This window comes from Schistocerca cancellata, chromosome 7, assembly GCF_023864275.1.
Source record: "Schistocerca cancellata isolate TAMUIC-IGC-003103 chromosome 7, iqSchCanc2.1, whole genome shotgun sequence".
In the NCBI taxonomy this organism is placed as follows: domain Eukaryota; kingdom Metazoa; phylum Arthropoda; class Insecta; order Orthoptera; family Acrididae; genus Schistocerca; species Schistocerca cancellata.
Window position 1 is genome coordinate 607,727,454 of NC_064632.1, and position 25,839 is coordinate 607,753,292.

The 25,839-nt window shown below is 42.3% G+C and overlaps 1 protein-coding gene across 1 annotated transcript in view; it reads right to left on the reverse strand.

The window, feature by feature from the left end:
- LOC126092089 (DNA mismatch repair protein Msh6) overlaps positions 1 to 25,839 on the reverse strand; it is a 325,870-nt gene that overhangs the window by 237,621 nt on the left and 62,410 nt on the right. Inside the window, exons 4-8 of the mRNA XM_049907512.1 lie at positions 1,038 to 1,093; positions 924 to 956; positions 738 to 851; positions 553 to 585; positions 359 to 472 (exon numbers count right to left, since the gene is read on the reverse strand). Coding sequence (XP_049763469.1) covers positions 359 to 472; positions 553 to 585; positions 738 to 851; positions 924 to 956; positions 1,038 to 1,093 — 350 coding nt within the window. The remainder of the gene's footprint in view (positions 1 to 358; positions 473 to 552; positions 586 to 737; positions 852 to 923; positions 957 to 1,037; positions 1,094 to 25,839) is intronic.

Below are 25,839 nucleotides of genomic sequence, written 5' to 3' on the forward strand. Positions count from 1 at the left end.
TATTCTTCAAGTGGAATATGCATCAATTAGAGCAATATAAAATAACACATCAGCTACCAAAACTCCAAAAATTTGGTCTTGCAATGGATATAATGGTAAATGTGGGGGTACAGGTGCAAAATATAAGAATTTTTGTACTCTACTGCCCTTGGAAATGGGACTATTTCCTCTGCACAGAATTACTCCCTCTGAACATTGCATGCATTCATTGCTGGACAGACAAATGATGAAATCAATATCTCTCAGTGTGCAACATGAATCCAATTGTTAACTCCTACACAACCTCACTTGGTCCTATAATCTATAATAATCTAAAATAAAAATATATTATCATAAATACCTCAGTAAGCACTCTTACCTTGTCTTCTCCAACTGCTGATTGCTTGCTTGCTTGTGGAAGTGAAATATTTTCCTCTTTCGCTTCTTTTCCACTATCAGACGTAGCTTCTCTTAGATCGCTGTTACCATTCCTCTACAATCAGAACATAAACAGTACAATAATTGTGAACAATCTGAGATACTTTTGAAAAGGCAAATTTTTGGAATGCATACCTTATATCCATCGAGGGCTGAGTCCACTGCCAACTGAAACCAAAAGCATGTAAAGAAACAGGCTGGCGCAGAACAGATGACTTACTTAAAGTAACCATGTATTCCCGAATGCCCTAAGAGAAGTTAAAAATTTTGGTGAATTGTGTACTGTGCAGAATAAATGTTCCGAAAGAAAAATGAAATACCTTTATTTCACTAGCACTGTCCTTCTTGTAAGAATTTTCTGAAGAGTTTACACTGTCCTGCTCCACATCTGAGTCATCAGAACTGTCACCACCATTCATGATTCTCTTGAACTTCTGTAACAAATAGTTGACATCAATATCAAGGATTCCTTCAGGTATTGTTAATAGTGGAATGTGTTACAATACCTTTTTCGACCCCGAAGAACCGGGTGGGCTTTCCTGTAATTTAATTTTTTTAACGGATTAGATACAATGCTATTAGTGAACAAAACCATAGCTTACACACATCAACCAACCCACCTTCGCAGGACGCACTCTGCCAGCAGGTGTTCTTGGAGAACTGAGATTCTGAACGCCTGCAATAAAAAAATAATAGCAGAGAAAATTATTAATTGAAATGATTTATTTTACTGGATTCATTACTCATTCTAACACTAATAATACCAGCATTTCACAGGCAAACTGACAAGTATCAGAATAAATTTACTGAACCAAGAATGAAATGAGCCAACAATTTATGGAGCAAACGAATCGCAACAAGAAGGCTTGTAGAACAGTGCACCAGGAACAATCGAGGGATGGCAAAGATGTAAACCTCTCCTGTGCGACAGTAAAGATCAGTGTTACCCTCAGACAGTGAAGAACTGACAGATAAAGTTGCAAGTGCGGTAAGGGCTGCATATCAATATGTTTGCAGATCTGAATGGGACAAAATTATCAGCCTCTGGGACACTGATGAATTCCACCATGACACTTTGGTTTCTACGGTGCATGCTGCTGTGACAGAAGCACATGTGTGGAGTCCAGAGTTAGATAATCATACGCAAAAATGGTGGTGGTGGTGGTGGTGGTGATAGGGTTTAGGGTGTTTGAGATCACAATTTCTTCTGCCCTTATTAGAATACAGAGATAAATGTAGTTGAAAAAATAAAAAAGGTTAAAACTTTCCATTAGTAGAAAAACACACACACACACACACACACACACACACACACACACACACACACACACGATAGCCTTCCATCCATTTTCGTCTTGGCTAACACAGCCATATCAATCACAGTTCCGGTAGCTCTTTGCATTTTTTCACCATATTATTTGCAAATCCTCTTCACCAATTTATATGGTAGGTGGCAACTGGTCTCGGACCTACATCACACTTTTCAATCTCCTCGTGCTGGACCCCAAGGCGTTCATCCTGATCAGCAGGGACTACCAAATCAGTGAAGGCAGCACCATATCGCTCATCTGTATCATCGAGAAAATTAGTTCACTAGACTCGCTCTGCAGAGTTACTCTATTTATTGTGCGATACAATTATAATGAATGATCCTCTCCAGCACATGTGCATCATCGTGAAGTCTTCTGTACTGCTTATTTAAAACTGTCTCAGCCTCCAATTTGCAACTCCAGTATGTAGCAGTTCTGAGCTACTGCAACAGAAACGCCTTTTGGTGTGATCTGAAATACAGGTGACTATTTGCATACGATATGATGCCATGTAATTCCGCTGGCATTTTGTCGATTCAATTAACGGAAGCAGTGTCGGACAGGAAAGCGTACCCCTCCTACAAGAAGAGGAATCTCCCATTAGCTGTCAGTCGGAATAAAGCCGGGCGGATCTCTACATTCGAGGCCTAAGCTGTTCATTCTCCTATGAGAGTGACAGCACTATTACAGAACGGATAAAACTAGAGACGCGGGTCAGTGGGAACCTGGCTGTCGTAGCAAGAACTTCCACACTGACAGAGGCATGTCGCAACCGAACACAAATACTGATCGGCACGTTTCTGTAGGAATTTGTTTAAGGGATGCTGAAAGTGGCAATAAGGAGACTTAGTGCAGGCAGGCCACTGGTTTGTAGTAACACACTTCATTGGCAGGACAGTATACAACAGAAGAATTAATGAGTGCGCCATGGGAAAAAGCACAAGTGCCTGAAGAGCACTTTGTAACTGTTTGATTTGAGTCTTGGGAGAACATCACTTTGCAAAACATGATTTATATTGGCAGGAGAAAAGACCAAGATGCTTCACTAGCCGTCGCTATTTTGATACGGTAGCCCTGCACCACACTGCCTTTTCTGGTTTCTAATACGTCAATCGGCCATCCTGGTGATCTGAGATGCACCGCACCTAGTTAACTGAACTCGGGTCACCTCACATTTAGTTAATACCTGCTTCTGTCAGCTCGTCAATGACACGATCCCTGCAGCACTACCTTGCACCATCCCGCACTAGGCCAGAACTTGTAATCCAATACACCATGTGTGTGTTAAGATTATCCACTAAAGAAATGTAAAACATATTCATATAATACAAATATAAACACACACACACACACACACACACACACACACACACACACACACACACACACGAAATGGAGTTATCCTCGCGTACAAACTCACACAAGTCGTTTTTAATTTATTTGCATTGTGGGACAGCTCCAGCTTCGTTCTGCAGCTGTGCATTATAGAAAGCAAGCAGGAATTTATTACAGTAGTGGTACAAGTCCATGTGCTTTTGTGCATTGCAGCATGTTGCTATTTCTTGTGAAGATGATGGATTCAGGAGAATTATCAAGTGACTGTGATACAATTGATGATCCATATTTTCAAATGATTGCAGGTAAAAGGAATTATACACATTTTGTTCCAGAAAAGGAATATGCAAGTGTCAATAACAATGGAAAATAAGGGTGTCCACCTTAATGTTATTTGATAATTTCTGGACTATGGGTGATATTAATCACCAAAATAGTTATCTGAATGGTCTATGCACGTATCATTCAGTTACCGCTGACAACCAAGAGATGGCTCTGGTTCTCAGAAAAGCTGTATTTATGAATATCCATTACATGTGAACAAAAACTGTGCAATAGTATGCAAGAAGTTTTTCTCGAATACTTTTGAAATTTCTAATCGACGAATCTCTAGGCTTTTAACAAAAAGCAAGGAAGAAGGTACACCTAACCTTGATGGAAGGGGCAAACATCAGAACAAATTCTCTGTATCGAAAGGTCTGATCAATGATGTAAGGGAACACATCAAAAGCTTTTCAGTTTCCGAGAGCCATTATGCAAAGAAGGATAATCCACACAAAAAGTTTTTAAATTCTGAGCTGTGTGTGGCCAAAATGTACGATTTGTACAAAGATTAATACATATCTCAGAATAAAGAAATCATGGTGGATCGCATACATTGAAAAATCTTTAACAAACACTTCAACTTGTCATTTCGACCACCAAGTAAAGACACTTGCTCTTTTTGTGACAAACTGAGCTTTGAAATGGACACTCCTGCCAATGCAGAAGAAAAAAGAAAGCTTCATACTGAAAAGGAGCTTCACCTTAGGAGGGCTGAAGCTGTAAGAACAGCAATCGCTACAGACAGCATGTAGTGAAGAGGCAGATTCCCAGGTGTCCGTGTTTACCTTTGACCTGCAAAAAGCACTTGCATTTCGTAAACTGACAACATCGATATCGTACTACGAAAAACATGTACGTGCATAATTTTGGTTGCCACAATTTAACTGATGGCAAAATTGATATGTATTTTTGGGATAAAACATCTGGATCAAGGGTTTCACAGGAAATTGTTATCTGTGTATTGAAACATATTGAAAAGTGTGTCACTTCTCAAAAACAAGTAGTTGCATACAGTGACACGTGTGGTGGGCAAAACAGGAACATGAACATTGCCCTAACACTAATGAAAGTGACACATTAACAGGTTTTCATACAATGTTCCATTTATTTCATGTCAATAGTGGTACAGCTCTATTACCTCCACTTTTCTGCCAATAATGCTGCTGAAATTGATGATCAAAACAAAAAGAAAGAACGGTTCAATACTAGCTACAAGCCGTATACTTGAATATTTCTAGTACCTCAACTGCAGATTTTTCAGTGCTCATTTAACTTTAAGACTCTGTATCTCAGAATGAACAAAAATGGACTTGTACCACTATTGAAATAAGCCCTTCATGTAACAGGCAGGTCACACATCAAGTGATGAATGATCAAGCCACTTTTCAAAACATTACAATTTCCATTCCAGAAATCTGAGCTCGAGACAAGACAGAACACAAAATTGTAAAAGACATATCACTTTTTCTCCAATCAGCTAAGAAAGGGCAGATCCCCACTATCCTCGTGTCAGAATACAACAACATACCCTCTCACATACGTCATACCGATATATTTTACATACACAAGAAACATGTGGACCTTCACTCTGTATCAGAAAAATACGATGAGCGAACTACACACAGTACCAAGGTGGGTGACTGTGGTTTCAGTTTTTCTAGCCTTAATGAGGAAAACCATAGCAGAACTGTTTTCTCCATTCACAGCTTCTTGCCCCATACCTCCAGTGACACTTTGTGAGTTAACAAGCATTTCACTCTCATTTAAGCATATAGCCGAGAGAGTTAGCCTACAGGAATTGTGAAACGAACCCCGTCGTCCAAGACCGCGTGCGACAAAGGGTGCAGATTCACCACGAGATGGGGAAACTCACAGGCGTCTACTGTCTATTGAGGTCCAAGCGCTGTAGTGTGTGAGTGAGACAGACGAGAACCTACATCATAGGGAAACCCAGTAGAAGCCTTTTGTGGCCGAGGAGACATAGCAGTGTTAAATGTGGCGGAAATAAGATTGGCCATAAAGGGAAACATTTATAAAAACTATTTGATTCTGTAGTAATTCTGGAAATTAAGCCACAGTTATTTTAATCTACCATCCTTCATAAATTTTCACGGTGATCCCAATAAAACTGAATATTGATCATATCTATATGAGTTTAGGATTTACTGTTAAAGTGAAGTACAAAAGTTTTGTAACAAAGACACGATTGCTAAAATCTGAACGCTTTAGTCGATCTTAATGATCAACATTTCATACAGAAGAGCATCATTAAAATGACAAATGTTGTAAATATCAACTCTGTAACTTCATTTGTTTAAAAGATATAGTAAATTTAAATTATTAGTATTTTCAGTTCAGCATCAGATCATCATTTCCTCCACACATAACACATTGAACGATGACAGCATGACACCTTATTGAATCTTTAGGTAATAGAATATTCGTCGTAAAGTTTAGTACATAATAGTTACTTTTGTTCTTTATTTATTTATCAGAAAGCACATTAGTGCAAGGCTACTGGCCGTCTTTCAAAGTTAAGGAGGAAATTGTATTGGTTTTATGTAAAAGATTTTAATGTTTATTATGTAATGGATATTATTGTTACTTTATTTACAATGTGAAAGTGGTCAAGCTTTGATTATTTAAATATGTTAAAATGTAAAGTAATGTACAATTAGCTGTAGACAATCAGATGGATGGTTTCAGGAAAGGGAACTGCGCTAGTCAGTTGAGCGAAGATGTTCGGCAAGCGGGAAACGCGTTCGGAGACAGGCAGAGGGCAGTTCTGGCCGAGACACCAAAGGGCACAGTTCGGATTGAGACGCGAATGCGGACAGTCGGTCTTTAGGCAGCTAGGAAGTGAAACGACTTAGAAAATTTCACTTTGTGTGGTATCGTGGGACTTAGTCTCTGAGCGGTGAGCAGCCGCACACCTAGTGTGAACTCCAACTCTTTGCATAGTTAATGAGGTGGGATGTTCGACTTTTAAATCAGGATGAGATTGTGAATGATCGAACAGTGTCCAATGGATATGCGCTCGAATGTAACAGTAACTCTAAATATGGCCACTTTCGCTATTAGTTTGCTTTCTGAATAAACATTAGTCTTACCAAATCACAACTGTGTGGCCTTCATCATTTGTGGGTTGTTAATTTAGTTCCTAATGTTCCCTGTTTCTGATCTGACAGCATTCCTCAGTGCCCCAGTTTTAGAAGCACTACAAAATGTGAGAACCGAGATGGTGATCACACGAAAACTAAATAGAACCTGAAAATGTGCACAACACTGCATCATCTCCGTCTCCATCAGAGTACTCCATTTAACAGCTGCCAAATGTACAGCATCTGTCAATAAGAAATTCTACCCTTGTCAAATAAGTATATTTTACTGTTAATGCCATTGGTTGTATTGTGCCAAGGTGTTTGTGACCAATTCCAACTGCATAAAATTTACCTCACTTTATCAATTACTCTACCATATGTAAAGAGGGCCATCACAATACATGTCAAATGGAGAAAGCAAACTACTGATCTAAATCATACGCTGTGCAGTTGTCGAGGACTACTGTCCAGACTTACATCGAGGAAGGAATCTTCTAGAACTCTGGTAAGAACTAACAACAGATCCATTACTGGAGCTTAGGTAGGTCCTATTGCTGGCTTTCCCATTTCGAACCTCACTTTGAAGACCCTTAAATGACTAAGGTCAGGCACATAAAGGTGATAAACAAATCTTGTTGAATGGGGACACCTTGATGAGGATGAATTATGTGACTGAAGACTGCCACAAACTTGTAGGTTGGAACTTTAATAAACCTGTTCCAAAACAATCTTCTATATAGTGAACACTATCCTTGTGTCTACATACTGACAAAATCAGGTTTCTGGTTTGGTTGTATTATTTTGTATGTGTTTATTTCTATTACTTGTTTGTGAAAGTGTATTCAGGCTTGGAAAATAATGAATACATACAAGTCAGCACATAAAATAACAAAATTGTGATGCTCATCTCAAAGCTTTAAACTCGTATTTGCTGTGCTAATTTTTCGAAGTGAAACAATTTGAGCTTACTAAACGACCAAAATTTGGAGTTACTTGCGTCTTCTTGTAAAACTGTAATACTCACTGCACCCATTTCTGAAAGATAGATCTGTGCATTACCCCTAAAGAGCCACAATGCACACGTATAGAGTACAGAGCATATTTTGCATGCTTGTTTCACTATGAGGACTTGCTACCTGATGTGAAGCCTGAGCAGGGAGTGGTAACAAGAATGTAAATACTACTTTAAACAAAATTGGCCAGCCTAATTTCCTAATGGTACATTGCATTCAGTACTTCAACAAATGATAGTCTTTTGGCTTCATAGAATATTCATCCAACATGCACACAGAACGACACAAAGACTCTACAAAAGTAGAGCAGATATCTTGGTTTGCTCCTCGATCCTATGAGTAATGCACTCGAAAGTAGTACGGACTTGGTTGATCCCTCACATATGATAAGTTGTTCTATTTCTAATAAAAAATGAATCTGGTAATCTGAAATTGTGGGCTTCACTCTAAATTCTGGAAGATTAAAAACACTAGCACAGTTAAAATAAATAAAACCAAATTATTCTGACAGAAACTTAAATCTAGTTTCCAACAACCACTCCTTCAGCCTCCTTATTGTCACACACAACTGGAAGAATAACTACAAACTGAAGAGTCATTCACAAGAAACAAGCACTGAATGGGGCTCATTAGTTTACAAAACTGTCTACAAGCTATTACAAATTGTTACATTTTGAAGACTAACTTTAAGGACACCATCATTTTATGTGTAACAACACGATTTTAGTCACCAATTCAATACATATAAAGAACATGGGGAGAGAAGGGATTTCAGAAAACAGGAAGACAACTTGCAACTAATACTGCAGGCTACCTCCAGAACGCAGGTCATCTACTAGGTGACAGGTCTACATGCTCGTTGAGCACCTCCACCAGAGTTAGGTTGTCAATGGTGGAGTCATCTCCTGAAAAGGATAAGGAGCTGTTCAGATTAAAGGATCCCAACAAGGCTATAGTTGACCATGCACTTAAAATCTTTTGCCAAGCAGCTGGTGAGGACCGATCACAAACTAATAAATTTTTTTTTGGTGAGACAGGAGTAGGTAAAGTAAATTGGGTAGTCTGGTATCAGGCAGATTGTTGTTGCATAACTTACTACGTGTTCTGGCAAATGACGAGCAAGGGAGTTTTTTAAATTATGGTTTTAAGGCACAAAATTGCTACGGTCGTAAGCACCCATTCTGAGGCTTGTGAAGGGTAAAAACAGAAATTTATATCAGTAATAATGGGAGTGAACTCAAGGGGGGGAGAAACTAAAAACGGAAGGAAATCTTATAAAAGTGCTACTGAAGGGGGTTTGTTTTCCCCGAAAAGAGCTTCAAATGACCGATGTCATCTCACTAACACTTACAAGCACGACATGATCAGCTGAGCACGTCATCCGCTTAAAGGGAAGATTATTAGGTGACAGCTGTAAACAGGCGCATAGTGGATTAAAACAGGGCCACTGAAGTAAAAGGTGTCTCACTGAGCATGATTGAGAGCAATGATGACAAAGTGGGGGAGGATTGTCATGAAAAAGATGTTAATGGCTAAAAAGACAGTGCCCAATCTGGGGTTTAGTTAAAATTACCTCCAACCGACGACGAGGCCAGAAGGAACAGGTACAAGCACAGGGAAGAGATTTTATGACTCATAATTTATTATCCAGAAGTGCAGACTACTGTGCATGCCATAAAAGAGCAACAACAACAACACAAAAATCTCCGCAGATCAGCAACGGGAACCATGTGAACAGGAAACCGAGGAAGAGAGGCAGCAGCCTTTGTCACTATATCAGCTGCCTCGTTTCTGTGTATACTAAGATGCCCTGGGATCCAGAGGAATGCCACAGAGATGCCCCCAAGTGGAGCATATGGAGGCAGTCCTGAATCCAGTGGACTAGAGGGTGGACAGGATAAAGAGCTTGGACGTTAAGTAGAGAGCTGAGCATATAATATACTGTATCCACTGATGACAATGGATGTATTGGACAGCCTGGAGAACAGTGTCAAGCTCCGCAGTACAAACCAAACACTGGTCGCGAAGCCGAAATCTAATAGGGGTGTCGCCAATAATAGGCACTCGCGACAGCAAAGATGTCCTAGGCACCGTCAGTGTAAATAAATATGGCATCCTCCATTCGTGCACATAGAGCAGCAAATGTCTGACAATAAACTATTGGGGGGCCAGCAGCGAAGTCAAGGAGGCATCATACCCCCATCTGTCAAAAAAATGTTTTACAAAATTGGAAGGAAAGTGAATGTAGCAGTTGACGGAAACGGACTGCCGCTGGTAGTAGAGACGAAGGGCGGCCTGCATATCCTAAATCCAAGGAGGCGTTGAAAAAAAGGGCACGGATCAGATGAGCAGGCATGAAAGACTGACGACTAGTGTAATGACTCAGGAGGACAGATCGCCGACTGGACAGCGGAGGTTCAGCAGTCTCAGCGTAAAGGCTCTCCATGGGGCTCGTGTAAAAAGCTCCAGACGCTGGACGCAATGCACAGTGGTGGCCAGAGTCTAGACATCGAAGAATAGACAGCCGTGTCGAGGAGTAAACTATGCTTCCATAGTCCAACTTTGAGTGCACTAAGGCGCGATATAGGCAGACGAGGACCATTCCGTCTGCTGCCCAGGAGGTACACTCAGAAAACTGGAGGGTGTTGACGGATCGCATACAGCGAGCCGGAAGATATGAAATGTGTGAAGACCAGCACAATTTTCTGCCAAACAAAAGTCCCAAGAATTTGACAATGTCTGCAAACGAAAGAGCAACAGGGCCTAGATGTAGGGAAGGCAGATAAGACTCCATATGATGCCTAAAATTTACACAAACAGTCTCACTGGGAGAAAATTGGAAGCCGGTTTCAATGCTCCACGAGTGGAGGCGACCGAGACTTCCTCAATGACGTTGTTCTAGAAGGCTTGTCTGTTGAAAGCTGTAGTAGATCGCAAAATCGTTGACAAAAAGGGAGCCCGAAACATCGAGAAGGAGACAATCCATAATTGGTGTACTGTTATGCCATTCCGTCTCCCAAAGCCGGAAAACTAAACGACAGAAGACAGAATGCAGGTCAGTTTCAGAGATGGCCATCTCCACAAACAGTTTCCACATAGCCTGTCGGCAAGTTCGTAGCCTGGGATTACGACGTGTCCCGGGGTCCATACAAACAACAATGAACCATGGGACAGTTCCAGGGCATAGATGGAATCCCGAGTGGACGCTACCAAAGGATGGCGAGGGTAGCACTGGTCGATAGCTCGTTAGGCTGCTCAAGGAGTCAGTATACAGGAGAAATGACTCGCCAGGGCACGAGCGGATGTACTCAAGAGCACGAGATATGGCTGCCAGCTCTGCAATGAAAACACAGCAGCCATCTGGCAAGGAATGCTGTTCAATATGTCCTCCATGAACATACACAAAGCCTACGTGACCATCAGCCGTTGAGCTGTCGGTGTAAACCACTTCGTGGCCCCGGTACATGTCGAGAATCGGGAGGAAGTGATAGCGGAGAGCCACAGGGTTAACTGAGTCCTTAGGGGCATGAGAAAGGTCCAGAAGAATCTGTGGCATAGGTGTACACCGTGGAGGTGTACGTGAATGGACCTCAAGGAGAGGAGGTAATGGGAAGGACTCCAGTTCAGACAGAAGGGACCGGACGCGAACCGGATTTGTAAGCCCTGACCTGGGCTACCAACATGCGAGATGAATCGCTAGGGTAGGGAAAAGGAGACGGTAAGTCGGATGCACAGGAGAACTACGAACGTGTGCAACGTAACTGGAAAGCAGTTGTGCACGCCTAACCTGCAATGGAGGGACTCCGGCTTCCACCAGGACACTGGTCATCGGACTCGTTCTAAAAGCTCCCATCGCTAGGCGAACACCACAGTGGGGCACTGGGTAGAGTAGACGCAACGGTGAGGGCACCGCCGAACCCTACAGCAGACTCCCATAGTCAATGCAGGATTGAACAAGGGCTCTGTAGAGCTGCAGCAGCGTAGAGCGATCAGCACCCCAGTTGGTGTTACTCAGGCATCAGAGGGCATTGAGATGCTGCCAGAATTCCACCTAAGCTGATGAAGGTGAGGTAGCCAAATCAGTCGGGTGTCGAAAACAAGTCCTAAGAATCGATATGTCTCCACTACAGTGAGTGGATCACCATTAAGGTAAAGTTCTGGTTCTGGATGAACGGTGCGACGCCAACAAAAATGCACGACGCACGACTTTGGGGCTGAAAACTGGAAGCCGTGGTCTAGAGTCTACGACTGCACCTTGTGAATGGCTCCCTGTAAGCACCGCTCAGCAACACCAGTACTGGAGGAGCAGTATGAAATGCAGAAGTCATCAGCATACACAGAAGGTGAGACTGACGGCCCTACAGCCATTCTCCTGAATAGAGGGGGAACTACTGGAGGCACCGACTTGGACACGGAAAGTACGGAGCGACAGGAAGTTTTGGATAAAAATTGGTAGCAGGGCCTGGAGACCCCACTCGTACAATGTGGCAAGGACGTGATGTCGCCAGGTCCTGTCGTACGTAAGTCAAAAAAAGATGGCAACCAGATGTTGGCATCTGGAAAAGGCTGTTCGGATGGCAGACTCGAGGGACACAAGATTATCAGTGGTAGAGTGACCCTGACAGATGCTGCCCCGACAAGACGTCAGTAGGCCACTTGACTCCGGGGCCCAACGTAACCGCCGAAACATCATATGTTCCAGCTTCTTACAAAGAAAGTTGGTGAGCTGATTGGGCATGTAGCTATCCACATCAAGCGGGTTTTGACCGGGTTTGAGCACTGGAATGATGGTGCTCTCCAGCCATTGTGATGGAAAGACGTCATTGCACCAGATCCAGTTGAAGATGACATGGAGATGTCGCTTGTAGTCAGATGAGAGATGTTTAATCATCTGACTGTGGATCCGATCCAGCCCAGGAGCTGTGTCGGGGCAATGGGCAAGAGTACTGAGTAACTCCCACTCAAACGGGGTGTAACAGGGTTCACTGTGGCGTGTAGTCAACGAGAATACTTCCCTTTCCATCCGCTGTTTGAGAGTGCGAAAGGCTGGAGGATAGTTCTGACAGAGAGGCTAGAGCACAGTGCTCAGCAAAGTGCTTGGTAACAGCGTTTGCATCGGTAGATAACATGCCATCAATGTTAATGCCAGGGACACTCGTTGGGGTCTGGTACCCTCAGAGACATCTGATCTTTGTTCAGACTTGGAAAGGTGATGTATGGCACCCAATGGTGACACATACCTCTCCTAACACTCCTGTTTCCGTCGCTTTATATGCTAGTGAATGCGGGCAAGGAGCTGCTTAAAGGCAATTGGATGCTCTAGGGAAGGGTGCCATTTATGCCACCGTAGAGCTCGCTGACGCTCTTTAATTGGCTCAGCGACTTCCGTTGACCACCAAGGTAATGTCTTTCGCCAGGGGCACCCTAAAGATCGAGGGATCGCGTTTTCCACCGCAGAAACGATTGTTGCAGTGACCTGCTCAACAACAATATCAATAGCACCATGTGGGGAAGCTTCAGCGTTGACAGCAGAGGTGAAGGCTTCCCAGTCTGCCTTGTTTAAAGCCCATCTGGGTAGGCGTCGGTGGGCACGACGATGGGGGAGTGGCAGGAAAATGGGGAAATGGTCACTACCACACAGGCCGTCATGTGCTCTCCAATGGATAGATGGGAGAAAGCCAGAACTGCAAACTGAGAGATCAATGGCCACATATGTGCCATTTGCCACGCTGAAATGTGTGGGGGCACCTGTATTTAAGAGGCAGAGGTCAAGTTATGACAGTAAATTTTCGACCTTCCTACCTCGGCCAGTAAGTATGGTGCCACCCCACAAGGGGTTATGCACGTTAAGATCTCCCCAAAAGTAGGAAAGGTTTAGTGAGTTGATCAATCAGAGCACCCAATACGTTCAAGGATAATGCACCAACTGTACGAAGATATACATTGCATTTGCTTCCTGCATTGTAGTTATCCTGACAGCCACAGCTTCAAGAGGGGTTTGAACAGGCACAGGTACACTATATACTGAGTTCAGGACAGACGCAAACTCCACCTGACACTATTATAGTCGCTACGGTTCCCGCAATATCCGTTATAGTCATGGAGGGCAGGGGACCGCATTGCCGGGAACCAGGTTCCTGGAAGACAATGCAGAAATCAGCTGTAAAGCTTAACAGTTGCTGTAGGTCAGCCAGGTGGTGGAAAAAACTGCTGCAATTCCACTGGAGGATTACGTGATTGTGAGACTGGGAGGCATGAAACACTCAATGAGGCAGTCTATGCCTCAGGGTTACCTGCTGCCACCAGATGAGTACCTGTGCGATCGACATCCATTGTGTCTGAGGGCCCAGCGAGATCTAGGTCCTCAGTGGATGCCAGAATCGCCACCTCATCCTCAGACACAGAGCTTGTAGGTAGTGGTGGTGTGGGTGCCACCGCAGTGGTTCGGTTCTTGGGGGTCTCTCGCTGCTCCTTAGGTTTGTCCAGCTGGGAGGGCTTCATTGATTAAGTCTCAGGGACTGAGGAGGACCGTGAAGCCATATGACCAGCTAGCTGTGGTTGCTTCAGCCACTGGCTGGTGTCAGCTTTGCCACTGGTAGGAACCTGGAAAGGCAGTGACCCAAGGGATCCCTTCCTGGTGAGAGGAGCCGAAGAAGACTTACTCTTCTCCAGCTGAGGTGTGTGTGTGTGCGTGTGTGTGTGTGTGTGTGTGTGTGTGTGTGTGTGTGAGGGAGGGGGGGGGGGTTGCTCCTGAAGTAGGTTGTGCGGTAACAACAGGGAGGGAAGTGCCCCCACCATCAAGAGGGCAGGTGAAGTCTGACAGCTCAGAGCCAACTGTACCCGGCAGAATGGAAGATGGTAGAACCAATGTTGTAGCAGCAGCGTAGCTTGACATCATATGCACAGGATGTAGCCTCTCATATTTTCTCTTAGCCTCAGTGTAGGTCAGTCGGTCCAGGGTCTTGTGTTCCTTCTGGAGAAACCTGCAGTTTGGCGAGCCAGGCGAATGGTGCTCTCCGCAGTTGACACAGATGGGAGGTGGCACACAGGGAGTATTGGGATGTGTCAGACGTCCACCATCCCGACAGGTGATGCTGGAAGTACAGCGGGAAGACATATGGCCGAACTTCCAGCACTTAAAGCACCGCATCGGGGGAGGGATATATGGCTTTATGTCACAGCGGTAGACCATCACCTTGACCTTCAGGTAATGTGTCACCCTTGAAGTCCAAGATAAAGGCACTGGTGGCAACCTGATTATCCCTTGGACCTCAGTGGACATGCCGGACGAAATGGACACCTCACCACCCTAAATTAACACACAGCTCATCTTCAGACCGCATATCTGAGGTTTTATGGGGTGCGATACGGAAACACGGACATCCCCCAGCTTGTCACAAGCGAGTAGTGCCCATGACTGGGCAGAGAATGCTATTTTGATCAAGACAGACCCTGACCGCGTTTTGGACAAGCCCTCCATCTCCCCAAACTTGTCCTCTAAATACTCTACAAAAAACTGAGGTTACACTGACAAGAAAGATTCCCCATCAACTCTCGTACATACAAGGTACCGGGGTGAATTAGCTTCACTGCCATCCTTAGCCTGGCATTTCTCCCACGGTGTGGCCAGGGGGGGAGGGGGGGAGGGACAATTTGTGGTCATATTTCTTAGCATTGAAGTTACACCTTGCTTGCTTAGAGACTGCTGGAGTTTGACCACCAGCAAGAGATGACGTACTACACTTCATAGCGTGTCATCCGCCCTGATACTACCCACTCCAACCAAGGGCCCTCTTCACAGACGCCACCCAGCCACAGCAAAGGCCACCTGGCAGATTGGTCATTGCCGCGAGTCCTGACGCCCCAGGGTGACAGGCATCTACTCCTTGGCATACGTAGGACGTCAGAAGAGCGATCCCTATGTGGTCATGGGGCTACAACCAACAGGGTACATGGCGGCCCCACAACGGACTGGCTACCGTGTTGGATATCACGCGCAAACGAGCTAAGAAGTCCATTATCGTCGACAGCGCAGAAAGCGGTACTGCATAGAGGATGGAGGAAAAGGCAGCTAGGAGGTTGACCTCGCCCGACAGCTGGAGAATGAGTGGAAGTACAGATCCACGTCGATGAAGGATGTGAGAGGTCTCAGCGCATGATGGACATTATGCACCATGTAAGGCACCCTTCCCCAACTGGCTCGCTCTTTGGGAAAATTTTGAAAAATGGAGGTCAAACCCTACAGGAGACCATCACATAAAGGCCGAAACGTGTGAGACTCCTTTTAGTCACCTCGTACGACAGGCAGGAATACCTCGGGCCTATTCTAACCCCTGGATCCGCAGGGGAAGACTGTAGGAAACCCAGAAGTATCAGTGCAAGATCGAAATAAATGCCTCCCACAGGTGAGAGTATTAAAATCCTAATGGTAAACTGCCGAAGCTTTTGCAACAAAAGTGCCAAAGACTGAAACATTCATAAAAAGCAGTGAAGCTCACATAATACTAGGTACAGAAAGCTGGTTGAAAACTGAAATTGATAGGAGTGAGATTTTTGGGGAAAATTTAAGTGCATATTGAAAGGAAAGGCAAACGGAAAATGGGGTGGTGGTGTATTTGTCACAGTAGACAAAAAACTCCAATCCATGGACATAGAAACTGAAGCTGCATGTGAGATTGTTTGAGCAAGATTTAGTATCAGGAGTGGGCATAAGATGATAATTGGATCCTTCTATTGTCCACCATATTCATCTCCTGATGTAACCAAAAACTTCAGAGAAAACCTCAGTTCACTTGTAATTAAGTTATCCACTCATACAGTAATAACTGGTGGAGACTTCAATCATCCAACAATTAATTGGGAAAACTACAGTTTTGTTAGTGGTGGGTGTGATAAGACATCCAGTGAAACTTTACTAAATACCTTCTCTGAAAACTACCTGTGACAGATACTTAGGAACCCAACTCAGGATTGAAAGATATTGGATCTAATGGCAATAAATAGATTTGACGTATTTGAGAATGTCCACATCAAAACTGTTGTCAGTGACCATGATGTAGTTTGGCAACAATGATTAACAAAGTATAAAGGACAACTAAAACAAGCAGAAAGATATATATATATGTTCAGTAAACTACATAAAAAATCAGTAATGTCATATCGCAATAAGGAATTTGAAACTTGCAGCACAGTTCTGGAGCAAGTAGAGGAACTCTGGCTCAAGTTTAAAAGAATAGTTGACCATGCACTGGATAGATATACACCCAATACAACAGTTGATAATGGGAGGGAACCTATACAGTATACAGTCACTGTAAAGAAACAGAGATTACTGTGTAGTAGGAGTAAAACAAAGTATAGGGATACAGATAGAGAGATGCTGAATGAAACGTATTTGGCTGTCAAGAGAGCATTGCATGATGTCTTCAATGACTACCGTAGCAGAATATTATCAAGTTACCTTTCACAGAACACAAAGAAATTTTTGTAGTATGGAACTGAAACTGAGGGTAACAAAGAAAGAACTGAAATGCTTAACTCTGTTTTCAAATGTTTCTTTACAAAGGAGGACCCAGGAGAATTGCCCCAGTTTCGTACCACTGAAAAGTTGAGTGAAATAAGTATTACAATCAGTGGTGTCTAGAGACAACTGAAGTCATTAAAACTGAACAAAGCTCCAGGACCCAATGGAATCCCTGTTAGATTCTATAGTGAATTTGTGGCTGAGTCAGCCCGAACTATATAGTAGATCCCTTGAACAAAAACCCATGCCGAGTTCTTGGAAAAAGGCGCCTGTCACACCCATCTACATGAAGCGTAGTAGAAGAGATCCACAAAACTACTTGTCAACATGCTTGACACTGATTTGTAATAGAATCTTAGAAGATATTCTGAGCTCAAACATAATGAGATATCTTGAACAGAATGACCTCTTCAATGCCAACCAGAATGGATTCAGAAAACATCATACACCTGAAACCCAACTTGCACTTTTTTCACGACATACTAAAAGCTTTGAATCAACGCAACCAGATAGATACAGTGTTTCTTTATCTCTGAAAAGTACTTGACTCAGTACCACAACTATGCTTACTGTCAACAATACAGTCATATGGGCTATCAAGTGAAATTTGGTAGGGAGGACACAATGTTATTTTGGATGGAGAGTCATCACCATATGTGCTCCAGGGAAGTGTGTTGAGACCCCTGCTGTTCATATTGTATAATAATGATATTGCAGACAGTAATAGTAAAATCAGGCTATTTGCAGATGATGCTGTTATCTATAATGAAGTTTATCTGAGAGAAGCTGCAAGAATATTCAGTCAGATCTTGAAAAGATTTCAATGTGGTGCAGAGACTGGTAACTTGCTCTAAATTTTCTGAAATATAAAATACTGCTTTTCACAAAATGAAAAAAAAAAGCTTAGTATTCTGTGACTATAATATCAATAAGTCACTGTTGGAATCGGCCAACTGATACAAAACCTGGGTGTAACACTTTGTAGGTATATGGAATGGAATGATCATATGGGTTCAGTAATGGGTAAAGCAGATGGTAGCTTCGATTTATTGGCAGAGAAGTGGGGAAATGCAATCAGTTCACGTGACAGACTGCTTACAAATCACTAGTGTGATCTATCCTAGATTACTGCTCACATGAGGGAAATCCTTACCAGATAGGACTAGCAGGGGATGTGAACATATACAGAGAAGGCGAGCATGAATTGTCACAGGTCTGTTTAATCCCTGGGACAGTCACAGAGATATTGAGCAGTATTTTATATTTCAGAAAATTTAGAGCAAGCTACCAGTCTCTGCACCACATTGAAATCTTTTCAAGATCTGACTGAATATTCTGCACAGTATAACTGGCAGACTCTTGAAGACAGGCATAAACAATTCTGAGAAAATATATTAACAAAGTTTCAAGAACTGGCTTTAAATGGTTACTCTAGGGATATACTACAACCCCCTATGTATTGCTCACACAGGGGTTATGAGGATAAGATTAGAATAATTATTGCACACACAGAGGCATCAAACAATCTTTCTTCCCACACTCCACACATGAATGGAACAGGATGAAACACTAATAACTGGTGCAATAGGATGTACCCTTTGCCTTGCACCTCATGGTGGTTTGCAGAGTTTAGATGGAGATGTAGAAATTAACATTAGATTCAGAGTCTTTATTTGCTGTTGAACACATGTAGTGAAATAGGTTTTATAATGATGTCAAGATACATAAGAAGTTACTATTTTAGTTAGTGTTTACATTACAAGTAAAAATTATTTATGCTACATTAATCAATTGTATAGTACTGCAATTTCTGTGTTACAAGTATCCAAGAACTCTGTACGACTGTACTATGGATAGTCTATTAACCATTTGTGCAGTTTACTTTTAAAATTATTGGAAGGTGTATCGAGTGCAGTATGTGGTAATTTGTTAAATAATTTCAAACAGTTCACTTTGTGAGAGTCGCCTGTTATCGTCAGCTTATATCCAGGAATGTCAATATTCCCTTGGTTTCTGGTGTGATGAAAGTGTATGTTCTCTCTAGTATTAAATATTTTTCCGTTCTTTTCAGCATATATCAGTGATGCATAAATACGAAGATTTATCATTGTCATTACTTTCTTTTTGATGAAAAAAGGACAGCAGTGTTCCTTTGGACCAACCTCGCACATTATTCATAGCACTTTTTTCTGCATCAGTAGTACATCATTGACATGACATGAGTGGTCCCATAGTAACGGCCCATAAGGTAGATGAGACTGAAAAAGTCCAAAGTAAGCTGCTCTGAGATACTTGTTACTCAGTAGATCAGACAGTTTCCAGATGAGGTAGGACACCCTTGATAACTTTTTGCAGACCTGTTTGATATGGGGTTGCCAGTTAAGTTTGGAATCAACTTGTATTCCAAGCCAGTCTCAACTGCAGGTGCTGAGTTTTCTCTGGATTACATTGAAGTTTGTTAGCCAAGAACCAGTTTAGTGTTAAGGTGAGAGTGTCCTGTGATTTCTGGTGTAGCTTTGATAAATCTCAATCTGTGCTGATTAAGGTTGTATCATCCACATAGCAGATCACCAACTCAGGTCCAACATAAGATGGCAAATCATTAATTGCAACAAGGAGGAGGAAAGGACAAAGGACAGTGCCCTGAGGTACACCAGATGTGACACTATTCATAGAAGAGTGTCTCCTGCTGTTTAGATAAGAACTGATTATTTCTAATTCTGTAATATTTATACCATAATACACTCCTGGAAATTGAAATAAGAACACCGTGAATTCATTGTCCTACGAAGGGGAAACTTTATTGACACATTCCTGGGGTCAGATACATCACATGATCACACTGACAGAACCACAGGCACATAGACACAGGCAACAGAGCATGCACAATGTCGGCACTAGTACAGTGTATATCCACCTTTCGCAGCAATGCAGGCTGCTATTCTCCCATGGAGACGATCGTAGAGATGCTGGATGTAGGCCTGTGGAACGGCTTGCCATGCCATTTCCACCTGGCGCCTCAGTTGGACCAGCATTCGTGCTGGACGTGCAGACCGCGTGAGACGGCGCTTCATCCAGTCCCAAACATGCTCAATGGGGGACAGATCCGGAGATCTTGCTGGCCAGGGTAGTTGACTTACACCTTCTAAGCACGTTGGGTGGCACGGGATACATGCGGACGTGCATTGTCCTGTTGGAACAGCAAGTTCCCTTGCCAGTCTAGGAATGGTAGAACGATGGGTTCGATGACGGTTTGGATGTACCGTGCACTATTCAGTGTCCCCTCGATGATCACCAGTGGTGTACGGCCAGTGTAGGAGATCGCTCCCCCACACCATGATGCCGGGTGTTGGCCCTGTGTGCCTCAGTCGTATGCAGTCGTGATTGTGGCGCTCACCTGCACGGCGCCAAACACGCATACGACCATCATTGGCACCAAGGCAGAAGCGACTCTCATCGCTGAAGACGACACGTCTCCATTCGTCCCTCCATTCACACCTGTCGCGACACCACTGGAGGCGGGCTGCACGATGTTGGGGCATGAGCGGAAGACGGCCTAACGGTGTGCGGGACCGTAGCCCAGCTTCATGGAGACGGTTGCGAATGGTCCTCGCCGATACCCCAGGAGCAACAGTGTCCCTAATTTGCTGGGAAGTGGCGGTGCAGTCCCCTACGGCACTGCGTAGGATCCTAGGGTCTTGGCGTGCATCTGTGCGTCGCTGCGGTCCGGTCCCAGGTCGACGGGCACGTGCACCTTCCGCCGACCACTGGCGACAACATCGATGTACTGTGGAGACCTCACGCCCCACGTGTTGAGCAATTCGGCGGTACGTCCACCCGGCCTCCCGCATGCCCACTATACGCCCTCGCTCAAAGTCCGTCAACTGCACATACGGTTCACGTCCACGCTGTCGCGGCATGCTACCAGTGTTAAAGACTGCGATGGAGCTCCGTATGCCACGGAAAACTGGCTGACACTGACGGCGGCGGTGCACAAATGCTGCGCAGCTAGCGCCATTCGACGGCCAACACCGCGGTTCCTGGTGCGTCCGCTGTGCCGTGCGTGTGATCATTGCTTGTACAGCCCTCTCGCAGTGTCCGGAGCAAATATGGTGGGTCTGACACACCGGTGTCAATGTGTTCTTTTTTCCATTTCCAGGAGTGTACTTCAGTTTGGGTAGTAGGATGTCTGTCAAAGGGGATACAATGAAATGCCTTACTCAAATCACGAAGTTCAAGTGAGACTGTGTTTATTTTTAAATGCAGTTAATGTCTGGATGCATTTTCCCTTGTCAAAAATCGTGCTGGCTATTACAGAGAAGGTCATACTTTTCAAAATAGTTGTTTAGCTGTTTGTGGAAAATTGCTTCACATATCTTGGAAAAGGTTGGTACAATAGACACTGGTCTATAGTTTTCAGGTAGGTGTTTTTTCCCCTTTTTGTATGTAGGTATAACTTAGGAAATTCTGAGCTGACAGGGAAAACTCCAACATCTAGGCATTTATTCATAATAAAAGCAAGTGGATTGCAAATGAGGTGTATTGTCCTTTTTATTGTGTAGTTAGACAATCTGTGGTAATCCATGCTTTTCGAGTTTCAAAATTTTCTAACAATATTTATTATATCTGTGGGTGTGACAGGGTCCCAGTGAAATTCATGTCCTTTAGGTAGATAATCAGCAAGTGTATCAATTGCTAGTATGCCTTAGTGATTAACTTTTGATTTTAATTGATTTACTGTAGCTGTAAAATATTTATTGAACTCTTCTGGCTCAAGTAGAACATGTTGTGTTTGGGAAGAGGTATGCTCTTGTTTTATAATATCCCAAGCACCCTTGCATTTTTTTTTGGTCCCCTTCTAAGTAATTTTTACAGACAGCTTGTTTGGCAAGTTTAAGGTTGGATTCCCCCCCCCCCCCCCCCAGATACTAGTAAGGTCATCAGTGTACCAACAAGCTTTTTACCTTTTCTATTTGGTTCAGTACTGTTTCTTTTCATTGGTAAGCAAGAGTACCGTAAGTCAGTATATGTCTTAAGGAAATTATTAAATAGAATTTCAACAGTCAATTGATCTGTGTCATATTCATCAGTTTACCTTTCTGAGGAAGTCTGTGAATAACTTAACATATTCCTCTTTATGACCTCTAACCCACGTTATGCTTGGCTTCCTATTTGCAACCTTATAAATCTTATCTGACTGTGTATACTGGTATGTTCGGAGTAGAGGATCATGATCTGCAAAACATTCATCTACAACGCTTACACTATATAGGTCTATTGAAAAATGAACTATAATATTGTCCAAACAGGCATTTCAATGTGTCGGGCTATTGTTAGTATGATGTATATTTAGTGATCTGATTAGGTTTAAGAATGTTTTTGTGTTGAGTTCCTCTGTGTCTAGCAAGTCAATGTTGAAATCACAACACATTGCTATATTTGTTTTGAGTTTTTATGATTTTTCTCATCAAGATAGTTACCTACAAAAAGGTACCCTATGTATAAAAATTGGCCAGGTGCATGTAGGACTCATTCATGGAGGGTTCTATACAAACTACTGACAGGTCATCCATTCTGGGAAACAAGAATTGTACCATTTTTGCCTGTTATCGACACTGATACTGGCAAGATATTGGTCCCAGGGATTCCAAGGTTCTTGTATATGTTTCAATTTCACTGATATAAATGTGACAAAGTGATACAGGATGCAAGTGGGCATTATTACTATAATCAATTGTTCTCATTTAGGCCAACTGGGTCAGAATGGTAGAAGTCAAACATCAGACAAGGAATGACTTTATTGCTCATAGAATGCATTTCCAAATTTATCCATCATCAGATATCCAGGAGCAATTACTGCACTTATCTTGAAACATCATATCTACATGCATTAATCACACCTGTGTATCTAATGATGGATAAATTCTGGAATGCATCATATAAGCAATAAAATCATTCCTTGACTGACGTTTTGACTTTTACCATTGTGATCCAGTCAGCCTGAATACAGAACTACTGATTGTTTTAATTTCAAGTTTGATGTCGGATATCAAATACCAAAAGAAATAATTTTTTCTTGCGATACAAATACAAATTAACAGTTTGCAGATTTTTTCCTTTACTTGTACTGTCACGCCTTACTTCTTGTCGAATTTTATTACTGTATACTAACAGGAAGAACCCTGTAAGTTGTGATGAGTTAGTTTGTGAGTATTAAGATATATGACATAAAAGTGAAGCGCAGAATGATCCAAATTTTCTTGAAAGAATTGTGACTAGGGATGATAGTCTGTGCTACGGATACGATCCAGAGTCAAAGCAAGCATCCAGCCAGTGGAAAACCCAAAACGTCACCACAACCCGAGAAAGCACATCAAGTACTAACCAAAGTGAAAATATGTTAATTTGTTTTATGTCAGTGGCATTGTCTACAAGCAGTGTACTCTCCAGCACAATCAGTGAACCAAAATTTTTATTTTGATGCATTACGAAATTACGAGTGTGTGCAACAAAAACAGCCAGAATAGTGGAGAAATGAGAACTGGTTGCTCCACCACGAGAATGCTCCAAGCCAGACAGCTCTGGTTGTTTAACAGTTCATGGCAAAAAACAGCATGGTATTTGTGCCCCATCCACCCTAATGACCTGATCTGGTTCTGTCTATCTTTTTGTGACAACAATAACTGGCTGATGGGAGTAACTAGTCTGTTCGAATAAAGATATCATGAACCATTTCCAAACTGTCTCTACTGCACATGCACAGTTTCGTGATCGTTGTGATCATCTTGACACCTTTGTCGAACCATATTCAGCATGTTTCATCGGTTCATCACTTGTAGTGCTGGCTGACACCTTCACCCACATTGTGTTGTTCAAATGATTTTGGTTTAAATGGTGCCAATTACTAATTTTTTCATGCTGGACAAAACTTGTTTGAGAATTTATTCTCATTGTTAAGTGCTGTATTTACATATGTATTTTTTGTGATGTTGCAGAAATAAACAACGTGAGTGATAGTTTGCGTGCAAGTGGTTTTCTACATAACTGAGGAGGCACAGTACCTGATAACCTCAAAAAGACAACTAAAGTGCAAGACACATAGAACAACACATATGCAAACAATGCACAAAATACTTATGTAAATATTTTCACTTGACAAAGGGAAAAAATTCTCAAAATAGGTCATGCTAAGCATGAAAAAATACGTAACTAGTGCAGTGTTACATTATTTAAATAACAAATGACAGCTGCAGGCTTTCCAAAAAACTTCGATTATGATGTATGAAACTGAGTCAAAGGTATATACTTACCAGACCGTTATCAGTTCTGGTTGAATCAGCGGTTTTTATTAGATAATAATCATTTATTAGATAATAAACAAGTTCCTGACAAGTATTTTGATACATATTAAGTACATATACATAATGAGTGAAATTGCAGTGTCCTATAGGTAACTTTTACAGCTTAAAACCCTGTAAACATGCACAATACAATGTTGAACAGTGTATTACCTTGATGAAAAACAGGTGAATCAGAATCATTCCAGGAATATCCACTGGAAAATGAGTGATGATGCTCACAGTTTGAAAGTTCCCCTAGCAAAAGATTCTCGGATAATTATTCTTATAGTTTTATTTCTGAGAGTAAACTCATATTTAGGTGTAAGAAAAACAACAATGACTATCATTTGGAAATGAGTGCTGTCAGTTTCAAGAAGTGGCTCACAGACCAATCCATGCTTCGAAGGCTGTCACTAATGTACCATGCCACGCCATAGTCTGTCACTAATGTGCCACGCCAGTAATCATTCAGCTGTTACAGAGAAAACACCAAGTACAGACACTAGAAAAGCAGATCTTGTGCTCTGGTCTAAAAACAAACATATTCTGCACAGTATAAAGCACAGTCAAGCACAATTTTCTGCAGCTCGTTAATTAATACAAGTCGTGCAACACAACACACTTTACTTCCATGAATATGAATCCACTCACAAAATTTTGTGTGTACCCACATATCACTGCCAGTTTAACCTGATGGAATTAATTGGGCACAGACTAAAGCTATGTGGTGAGGGTGGACATCCCCTCCCCCCCCCCCCCCCCCCTTTCAGCATGGGTACACTGTGTGCGGCTCACTGAAAAGCTTCAGGAAGAAGACTTTGATAGGGACGTGAAGGTGGGTATAAGCCTTGGATTACCAATGTAAATTGACAATCAGATGGTTTGGACACAGACTCAGACAGCAGTGACAATGGTATTACGATGTAGACTTTGGTTTTAAAAACTTGTAGTTTCAAAAAATGTGTCAAAATATCAATAGCATACACAGTATGTGAGAACTTCCTAGCTTTTGTTGATTAGGAATTTGTGTCCTATGGAATATGCAGACTATAATGTTAAATGTCTTGCCCAAGGAGAAGCTAAGTTTTTACCGCTGTGTTCTATGCTCTAATAAATCTCAAGAATGCCGGATAAATTAGTCAACTCCGAAATTTTGACAAGTAAACCCGTCATTTTCAAGGCACAAACACAAGCGGTTTTCGTTATCAGTCAGCATTTCCTACAGTTTTTTCTTTTTTTCTTTTCTTTTTTTTTTTTGCAGAAATTGTTTATTTGTTCAATGGATCATAAATACAGTCTCTCACTGTAATGTCAAACAATCAAACAAGTTAGTTTACATTCATAATTTACATTAAAAGCAAAAAAATATGACAACATACTAACCAATTACACAATAGTTTCTTGTCTTTACTAGCAGTAATTATTTCTTATGCATTGTAATTTAAACTTAACAATGGTCAAATAAACCCACATAAA